This window comes from Bubalus bubalis, chromosome 21 (genome assembly GCF_019923935.1).
Source record: "Bubalus bubalis isolate 160015118507 breed Murrah chromosome 21, NDDB_SH_1, whole genome shotgun sequence".
Taxonomy (NCBI): Eukaryota; Metazoa; Chordata; class Mammalia; order Artiodactyla; family Bovidae; genus Bubalus; species Bubalus bubalis.
The window spans coordinates 48,736,631-48,746,892 of NC_059177.1; the positions used below are offsets into that span (position 1 = coordinate 48,736,631).

Below are 10,262 nucleotides of genomic sequence, written 5' to 3' on the forward strand. Positions count from 1 at the left end.
AGAGCAAGGCCCTGGGCAGGGGCAGCTCTGGAGTCTGCTGTCGGACCCTAACCAAGTTCCTGTCAGGCTCTGAGCTGTGTATGTATATCAGATGGTTCTGTGTCTGTCCACGCCCCTTCCCCCAACACTCAGGGGCAGCCCTGCTGGGATCACGTCATGCATTGTGTCCAGCTGTTGAAGGCCGGAGGCAGGGCTTCCACTCAGGAACCAAGGCTTTGGGCTCTTCTCCAGCCAGGGTGACTGGGCCCGGGACCATGCTGCACGTCAGGTGGCCAGGCTGATTTTCTGCCACTGTCACCCCCTCCCTCATGCTGTCCCTTGTCCTGTACTACAGGAGGAAGCCCCCACCCCCAGGGAGTCTTCCCAGTTCCCCGCATCCTCACAGGCCTCTCCTCCAGGGTGGCTGTCCGAGAGGAGTCCGGAGTGGGAAGGAGAATAGGAAGCCATCACAAGCGAATTATGGGAAGGTGGGGCTCTTTCCCTCTCCTGGGAGGGGCACAGAGAGTCCCCTCTCCGTTGGGCCCCCACTAATGAGAACACTGCTGTAGTCCACACTCCAACAGGCCCCCAACAAGCCCACTGAGGAATGCCTCGTTGGCAAGGAGGGCCTCTCCCATGGGTGTCTGCTCTGACCTCTCTTTTTTGTCTATTACTTGGCTGCACAGCCCAGCATGTGGGATCTTAGTTCCCTGACAAAGGGGTGGCACCTGTTGCCCCTTCATTGGAAGCACAGAGGAGTCAATCCCAGGACTCTCTGTTTGCGTGCTGTCCCTGCCGACCAGCACCTGGACTACTGCCTTCTCCGGCTGACAGAGTTGGGATGGACTGGGTGCTGTCGGGCCCAGCACCCTCCCACATGGGGAGACCTGAGGCCCAGAGAGGTGAGAACCACAATTTATCAGCAAGTAGCAGAGCAGAGTGAGCACCTGAGCCTCTCAGGCTCGGCGAGCCCTTTCCACGCGTTCCGCATCCCCAGGCAAGAAGGTGCTGCCCAGCAACCCTAGGACAAGCCTGCGTGGGAAGCCAGAGACCTGCTTTTCCTATCACTTCCCTGGGCCTAGCATCTCGGGTGATAAGACCATCTATAACTGCAATACTCTGGTCCTTCCGGAAGTGTAACCGTGGAAGAGATCCCTGCTCCTCTGCGACACAGCCCTGCAGTTGGGATGAAACCTTCTGGTAAACTCTCCTCCGCGAGGACAAAAGGGCGTTAGTGGGGAGATGGGTAGCGGGGAATGCCGCAGGGCCGCTCCTCTACCTGGTCGGAAAGCTCAAATCCTGCAGGTTCCAGAGGCACGCACTCTGGCAAATCTCAGGCACCACCGCCATTCATCTCTGACCCTAATTCCCCACTGGATGTAGAGGCAGGGTGGCGGGGAGCCGCCCAGCCTCGGGCAGAGTGGGAGGGGGTAAGCCCCAAGGAGGTGGGCGCACTCTGCCGGGCAGGGAACGGACCGGACGGACTGCAGCATCAGCCAGGGACTCCCTCCCCAGCGCACACAGCCCTGACTCCGTAGGGAAAACGCGGCAGGCCCCGCGCACGCGCGCCGCGCTAGTGGAGCCGCTTTGTTCCAGGGCTACCTGCGGCTCCATTCACCTCCTCCGCCGAGCCAGCTAGCCTGCCACCCGCAGCCAGTGCCGCTGAGGCCCCGCCCAGCCCGCGCTGGGTGGAACTTTTGGCGGGCCCCGCCTTCCCTCTGCCCCGCTCCTTTGGCAGCGATTGGCGCTCTGCGTGGTGCGTCCCGCCTGTCATTAAAGTTGATTCGTGAGTTAGGAAAGGTGGGAGGAGAGCAGATTACAGAGGGGGCCCCCTCCCTCCCGTCCCGTCCAGTGGAAAAGTCACGTGGCGCTTCACTCCGAGCCTGTCACCACTCCGCTTGTAAAGCTTTCTTAAAGGTCCCGCTGTCTCTTCCCAGGGCCGGTCCTTTTGGGGATTTCTACAACCTAGCCCGAGGAGGGTGGCACGGCCCTGGGCCTTCCTACCTTCGCAGCTGCCTAGTTCTGCTTTCCCCCTCGGGCCTGCTGGAGTGAGACGACCCCTCAGGTCTCCAAACGCAGAACCCTTTGGGACTGTGCAGCCGCCTGAAACGGTGACCACCTAGGCGCACAGGGAATGGCACGGAGTAGGTGTTCAGTTCCCGTTTGCTGAACTCGCTGGGAGTTGTTCATGAATTAGTGGAGTCGACAGGACTTCGGCTCAGCTTGATCGCCCCTTTCCTCCGCTCCATCCCCGGGAAACTGCGGGAATGTAGGGGAGAGGATCCCTGGAGCGGGACGCCCCCGAGGATAGCTCTTGGGACAGGCACAGAACTGGGAGCTCCGGGATAGGGACCCAGGAGTGTCTTGGTCGGGCCCCTCGGAGAGTTGTAGTGGGTTCTGGGCGGCAGCGCTGAGGCCGAGCGAAGGCCAGGGGGCTGGTCTCCGGGCTTAGGGGACCGACCGCTCGCGTGCCCGCAGACCCCGTGGGGAGGGGCGCCGCAGCCGCGGCGCCTTTAAGCTCGGGAGCCGCGGCGCGGCCCCGCCCCCCCGAGGACGCCTGGGCGCGCGGCCGCCTGAGACGCTGTTTAATTGGGGCTGTCAGGCCGCGGAGCGCGCGGAGGGCCGGGCGGGACGGAGGCCGGGAGGCCGGGGCGGCGGGCGAGCAGCTCGGCGGGAGGCGGGCGCCCGGAGACGCGGCTGGGGCCCGCGCGGCCGGGGCGCCGTCCCAGGGCAGGGCTGCCCGGCCCCGGCCCCGGGCCGCCCGCGCTCCCCATGAAAAACCAGCTCCGCGGCCCCCCAGCGCGGGCGCACATGTCGGCCTCGGGGGCGTCGGCGGCTGGGGACACCGGGGCGGGGTCGGAGCCCGGTGCGGGATCTGGATCTGGCGCCGGCACCGGGGCAGACGCGGCGGCGGGCGCAGGGGCCATGCCCTGCAAGAGCGCCGAGTGGCTGCAGGAGGAGCTGGAGGCGCGCGGCGGCGCGTCCCTGCTGCTGCTCGACTGCCGGCCCCACGAGCTCTTCGAGTCGTCACACATCGAGACGGCCATCAACCTGGCCATCCCGGGCCTCATGCTGCGCCGCCTCCGCAAAGGCAACCTGCCCATCCGCTCCATCATCCCCAACCACGCCGACAAGGAGCGTTTCGCTACGCGCTGCAAGGCGGCCACCGTGCTGCTCTACGATGAGGCCACGGCCGAATGGCAGCCAGAGCCCGGCGCTCCCGCCTCGGTGCTTGGCCTTCTCCTGCAAAAGCTGCGCGACGACGGCTGCCAGGCCTACTACCTCCAAGGTAAGGGCGGCAGCGAGACCCAGTCTGGAATTGGGGCTCTCCCGTGGCTCCCGGATGCCCCCGACGGAGGCGGCTTTCACTCCCCGTGCCCGGCCTGTCCAGCCGGCGCCACGTCTCCCCCGCTCGCATCCTCCCCTCCAGGGCTCCCGGCCCAAGCTGTGCGGGTGTAGGCTGGTACAGTGGCCACCTCTACATCCCTTTCCGGGCATGATCTGAATGGGCTGAACAAACTTTTCCCCATTCGGGCTTTCCTTTTTTCCCCATTGTTGGGGCCATGGTAGCTCCCAGGTTCCCCTGGAGCCCGGCAAAGGAGGGATGGTCCCCTCCTGGGAACCAGTTCAGCTCCTCCAGCCTGGAATGGGTGTCCCTGGAAGGCCAGAGTTAGGACAGGAGCCTTTAATCACCACCCTCGCCCCTGCCAGGGCAGAGGGAGAGTTTGGGGGACTCCGGGCATCCCCGTGTGGGGCTTGTCACTGGGGAATCACCACCTCTTGGAAGTGCTTGGGGCAGGGCTGTAAGGAGTGTCCCTTGCCCCAGCTCTGGTTTTCCGAGACCCCCAAGTCCTTAGCCAGTCACCCCAGAGGTGGTGGAAGGGGGAGGCAGTCCTGGGAGGCGAGTGACTGCAGCCGGTGTTTCCAATTAACATTCCAAAATGGCCTCTTGCTGGCAGCGGGGCGGGCAGACGGGAGGGGAGAGGAGGCCTGCGGCACCCTCGGGCGCAGGGCCCATGCTTAGCTGCAGCGCGCTCCCCATTTCTTGTCCCTGTAAAGCCCCCAGCAGCCTCCCCTTCTGTGGGTCCAAGGCCAGGGTGGGGGTACCTTGAGTTCTAAGGTGGGTTATGGAAAAGGAGCCAGGACACCTTTTATGAACTTGCTCCTGCTGGGGGACAGAACCAGCCGATACCTTCACTACCCTCCCTGGCAGTGGTGGGAAGTGGGAGCAAGCACCGGATTCCCAATCGAGGGCCCAGGCCCTCTGCCTTGAGCTGACCCAGATGCAGCTCTGGCCTGTGATCTCTTCTGTAAGAGGGTTTGCAAACCCAGAGGTATTGGCCTGAGATGGGGTTGTTTGCTTTCCTTTACTGCTTAGCAATTACTGAGCACCCATGGGTGCCTGATGCAGGGGAGCCGTGGAAGAGGCATGGGCTGGATTCTGTCCTCAAGTGTCCTAAAGTCAGTGGTGTGGCTGGGGCCCTGAAGCCCTATGGGTTAGGGTATGGTGTGCAGGCATGTTACTTTACCACCTGGGGTCTCAGTTTCCCCATCTGCAGCGTGGGCCACAGGACAGATGAGGAGAAAGCAGGAGAGAGGGTCCATGTGTAAACACTCAGCACTGCCTGTGCTGTCCACTGGTGGTGGCGTGGTCCTTGCTGCGAGGAGCCCAGTTTGGGGACACTGGCCAGTGGCACTGTCGGTCTCACGCGGGCCCTGTCCACCCCTACCCCCACCCGGGGCCACAGGTGGTTTCAACAAGTTCCAGACAGAGTACTCGGAGCACTGCGAGACCAACGTGGACAGCTCGTCCTCGCCAAGCGGCTCACCACCCACCTCGGTGCTGGGCCTGGGGGGTCTGCGCATCAGCTCTGACTGCTCGGATGGGGAGTCAGACCGAGAGCTGCCCAGCAGTGCCACCGAGTCAGACGGCAGCCCGGTGCCGTCCAGCCAGCCAGCCTTCCCTGTTCAGATCTTGCCCTACCTCTACCTCGGCTGCGCCAAGGACTCCACCAACCTGGATGTGCTCGGCAAGTACGGCATCAAGTATATCCTCAACGTCACGCCCAACCTGCCCAACGCCTTTGAGCACGGGGGCGAGTTCACCTACAAACAGATCCCCATCTCTGACCACTGGAGCCAGAACCTCTCCCAGTTCTTCCCTGAGGCCATCAGCTTCATTGGTAAGAGCTCCTGCGCTCAGGCAGGGGGGGCAGGCGTGCGTGTCGAGATGTGTGGGGCTCTGGGTGTCGCCCATGCCTGGCTTGGGTACCTCTGCGCCTGTCGAGGCTTGTGTGGAGCCCTGCGTGTGCCAGCCTGTGCCAATGGGTGTACCGGGGCCCACTGTGAGTCACTGAGGCCCTCGGGGCTGGAGCAGGCCCCCGACCCGCGGGCTCTCCACAGCTGCTGGAGCAGCGTGGACTCTGCTGTCCAGACACCTTGGGTTTTCTGGCTGTGCTGTTTGGAGCTTAGCAGGCTCAAACGTCCCAGCTCTCAGACCTCCCACGGGTCTCAATTGCCTTGCGTCACACCTCAGCACATGTTTCTTGAGGACAGGCTGTCACGGTGCCTCTTTGGGCTCTACTGTGTACCTGAGGCGGCTGAAGGGTAGTCTGGAGCCAGAGGCCTACCCCAACCTGTCAGCTCTTGGGACGTGCTGACCCAAAGAGCCTCGGGGTGGCCTCAGATGTTCCCAGCAGCCTGTGGGGCTGGCTTGGTATCCAGGCGGTGAGGGGAGGCAGAGGAAGGCCTCCCCCACATCAGTGTGTCTGCCATCTGGCTCGGCGCCCTCTGAGCCCCTGCATCCGCAGCCTCGGCTGACTCGGGCTCCTTATCTCTGACCTCCCTGCCCGCTTCCTCCGCGGCCAGCTGGAAGCTATCAGTTGGCAGGTCACCGTCCCTGGCTCGGCCATCCCCGGGATTCAGGAAAGGGATACGGGATGAGGGGGTGAATGTAAGCCCTGGGCTCTCTGAGGCTGGTGACCTGTGCTCTGCCCAGCCTCCGGGCAGCGTTTTCCCGCTGGCCGCTGTGTCCAGTGGAGGGCGTTTCGGTGTCAGCTGGGCCGGGCTAGCTTTAATAACAGGAAGTGGGAGGCTTCCCCGCCTCATCCGCTTACTGGGAACCAAAACTGGGTGCCTGGCTGGGAGGAAGGAAGGAAGCTGGGGCGGGGGAGGGGTTGTGTCAGGGGCTATCCGGAGCTTCCCCCGCTCTGCCCCGAGGACGTGCCCAAGAGGGTATGGGTGCCACCTCAGCACTCGTGGTCTCCGCAGCTAGGTGTGGGGTGAAGGGGGTCCCCCACGCCTTTCCAGGGCTGAGCCTGATTTGTAGGTGCTTTTATCCCTCTTGAAGGCCCCTTTACATCAGGGGACGGGGACAGAACAGAATATAGAGGTGGGGGGGGACCGTGCTCCCTGTGTGACAAGAGAAGGAAGTGAGGCTCAAAGATCCCACAGGACTTGGGGGTGGGGGGGTGGGGGCGGAGAGGGGATGAAGCACCAGCCTCCCCAAGATCCAGCCACACCCCTTAAAGAGCTAAAAATAAAGCCAGCAGGAAGTGGTTTTACTTGGGATCACCTGGGTTTGGGTTCGGGGACCAGGCTTCCCCATTATCTTGATGTATCACCACCACTGGAGGCTTTTCTCCACCACCCCCCTTATCCTGCCCCAAATTTCAAGATCCGACAACGTGTTCCACGTGAATCTGTGGCATCTGTCTCTTCCCCTGCTGGTCTTGCCCCCAGTCGGTCCCCGAGTCTGGATGAACCACCTACTGCATGTTCAGCCCTGGGAATCCTCATGTGGGATTGGGAAAAGGGAAGTCCTGCCAGGCCCGAGACAGTGCGCACCCCCGAGGAGCAGTCTGTGAACCTCCGCACCTCCTGCAAGAGTGGCCCCGGCTCCCGGGGCTCAGGCGGGAACCCCGGGGGCCTCAGGGCTGCCTCTCGTCCATCTCTGTCCTCAGCACAGCCATGGCACAGCGGTGCAGCCGCCCTCGGGTCTTGGGGGGAGAGCACAGGACTGAGGTGGTCAGCGGCTCGGCCGGCATGTGAACTCCGAATGCGTGTCAGGAGCCTGGCGCCACACTGAGAGGGTGTGGGGAGAGCTGACGGAACTTGAGTGGCTGTGCTGGGAGGTGTCACTGGCACACAGGCCGAGGAACAGTCTAGGAAGTGGGCCCCACTTAAGCTCCACTGGTGAAACTAGGCTTGGCCCTGGTCCCCCATCTATTCAGGAGCAGGACTCAGGCCCCCAGGGACTAGCTGGGCCCAGTCCAGAGCTGAGCGTTGCCCGCTGGTCCCATGTGGAAGGGCCTCCATGACGCCCATGGCCCAAGGAGGCTCTCGGGGCACCCCTGGAGCTGCCCCAGGAGGTGGGCTAGCAGGGGTGAGTGCTGCGTGTTAGCAGGAACCCTTGTGTGGCCTTGTCACTGCGTGTGTCTGCCTGTCTCATTGATAAGATAACCTTGGTAGCCATGCTGCAGATGACCCAAGAGGACGCAGGTGACTAGCACACAGTTCCAGCAGCGGGAGGACTGGCAGCAGGCACAGGGCTCACGGAGCCCTCCCTTGGCTCAGGTCTCTCTACTGGCCCTGTGAGTAAACAGGTCCGTCCGACAGAGCAGAAACCGAGGTGCAGGCATGTCAGCTGGACTGTGGCAGAGCCCCTACATGCTCATGCTCTTGACCTTGACCCCAAGTTGCTGTTCCACCCGCCTGGGACTTCACCAAGTCCCTTGAGAGTCGGGCGGCACCAGTCCCTTGCCATGCCCCTCTCTGTGCCCGACCCGCGGGAGCTCCCTGGAGGAGGCACCAGCCTGACCCATGCCCGTGTATTGCAGACGAGGCCCGCTCCAAGAAGTGCGGGGTCCTGGTGCATTGCCTGGCGGGCATCAGCCGCTCGGTGACCGTCACAGTGGCCTACCTGATGCAGAAGATGAACCTGTCGCTCAACGACGCCTACGACTTTGTCAAGAGGAAAAAGTCCAACATCTCACCCAACTTCAACTTTATGGGGCAGCTGCTGGACTTCGAGCGGACGCTGGGGCTGAGCAGCCCGTGTGACAACCACACCCCCAGCGAGCAGCTCTACTTCTCCACACCTACCAACCACAACCTGTTCCCACTCAACACGCTCGAGTCCACGTGAGGCCGGGGGCATGGGGCGACGGGCCAGCCCCTCCCGGGCCCCCACAGGGCCCGCCGGCAGGGCCCAGGCCTGCTGCCTCTGGCCCGAGGAACCCAGACATCACCTGTGCCGAGGTGAGCTCCCCTCAGTGTCCCACAGCCAGGCCTCCACCGGCAGGACTTTCCGGAGGGGCCCAAGGCGATCAGACACATGGCTTTGGGAGTCCCTCGGGGCCTCTCCTTGTCCCAGGACACTCCTTTCTGCTGATGGCTCAGCCAGTTTGGCTGTTTTTTTAAAAGACACATCCACGGACCTGAGTTTACTTTTTACTTTTGGCAGGTAAACCCAAGCTCCCTGGAGCAGAGAGCGTGTTGAAGCTCTGCTTGATTGTTCTTTTTTGTAATGGAAAGTGTTATTTTCAGGCTACATGCAACAGTGGATTGTATAAACCAGTATTTCATCCCTTTCTTGATCCAGTGAGAGAGAGAGAGGTGTTATCAGTTTGTTTTTCTTCCTATTTCAAAAAGCAATTCTTGAGTTTTTGTTTCTGTTTTAATGGAAAAGACAAACCCCACGTTGATCTTGACCAAATGCATTTTGCACATGTGTGACGCCTCCGTTTCTGCAGTGGCCCTTAAAGGGGTGGTTCGCTGCTCCCAGCAGGGGTCTCCCAGGCCTGCCTGTATCTCCCACCTCGGCCGAGCCCACCTGGCGCTGCATTTGCTTGTGATGCCCGCTGTGAGTGGTGGGCTGGACGGGTGACCTTTGCCTTCTCTGCCCACCCACTTGCCCTCTGGTAGTCCCTGCAGACCACCCCAGGCAGAAGAGGAGGCCACAGGGGACTGCCAAGCAGTAGCATTAACCCTCTGGGCTCAGCCCCGAGGAGGGCCCCAGGCCCTTTTTATCCACTACTTCTGTCTCTCTCTCTCTCTCTCTCTGGCTAAGGGAGCAGGCCCAGTGGCTGGGGAAGTTTAGGTGGAGGGCGCAGCCCTGCCTCCCAGGTCTCCTCCCCAACCCTGGTTGTTGCTTGGGTTCCAGCTGCCACTCCCAGCCCCTCAACCCGTGGAAGCCGGCCCTGTGCGCACCTTGCCCATGCCTTGGATTAAGAAACTCACATCCATTTCAGTCCCGGGGGGTGGGGGGGTGGGGCAGCAAGGGTGGACAGGGAAAGGGGTGTGAGGCCTGTCCATCCCACCACCCAAGCCCGCTGTCCACAGAGCAGAGCCACGGGTTCTGGTATCCTCCGGTTCCGTTCCTTCTCCAAGCTCCATTTTCCCGGGTGGTGGAGCTGCATGGGGGCCTGGGGAGGGCCGGGGTCCCTGAGCGAGCCAGCACTTGGCATGTGAGCGAGGCCACGGAAACCCTGCCCCAATGCATCTTACCTCACAGGGCTGGTTTTCAGGGATTCTTCAAGGCAGCAGGTGAAAATCTTGCCACAGTTGAGAAATTGACAAGAAGCTTCCATGCTGTGTACATGGTTCTCTTTCTCTCTTTTTTACCTTTGAAAAGAAAAACCCAGAAAAACGCATCAGATTTGTGTACATGAGGGTATGCCAACAAGGGTGGCCAGTTTTGCTTTATGATCTTATGAAGGAAAATTTGTGACCCTACACACACACACACACACACACACACACACACACATATATTCCCGAACGGGACTTTGTTTATATTGCAAATAAATATTATTTTTTCTTTAAAACGAGTGGTGTCTGATAAGGGCCAGGGCAATGAGGAGAAGCACTATGGCCATATCCGGGGGCCTGCTGGGCACTTACTGGGACTGGTCAGAGGCGCCCAAAGCTGGGAGGAGCAGCTGGGGTGTGGGTCGGCAGGGACACTGGGGCTTTGGCCCCCCTGGGTGACAGGAGAGCGAGGCGTGGAGACGTTCCGTGCACCAAGGTCACACAGCTGAGCCCTGCTTGCCCAGACACACCCAGCATTGCCCGCCCGGACGCTGCCCAGACCGCCCAGCCGCCCCAGGTCCTGACTGGCCCCCGCAGCCCTGGCCCTTCCTCTTGCTGCTCTCGGGGATGGGACATGGGCTGTGCGTCTGTCAACCTCACTGTCCCCCACACCATCCCTAGGATGCCTGCAGGACCTGATGCTGGTCAGTGAGTGGGCCAGCCCCACGGCAGCCAGGTCCCTCGGCCCTCCT

The 10,262-nt window shown here is 61.9% G+C and overlaps 1 protein-coding gene across 1 annotated transcript; it reads left to right on the forward strand.

Moving 5' to 3' along the window:
- The first annotated feature begins 2,333 nt into the window (after window positions 1-2,333).
- Window positions 2,334-9,806, forward strand: DUSP7 (dual specificity phosphatase 7). The gene is made up of 3 exons (XM_006045023.4): window positions 2,334-3,268; window positions 4,728-5,162; window positions 7,818-9,806. Exons 1-3 carry the CDS (start codon window positions 2,752-2,754, stop codon window positions 8,123-8,125), a joined length of 1,260 nt encoding a protein of 419 aa, XP_006045085.1. The 5' UTR covers window positions 2,334-2,751; the 3' UTR covers window positions 8,126-9,806.
- Window positions 9,807-10,262: the final 456 nt, after the last annotated feature.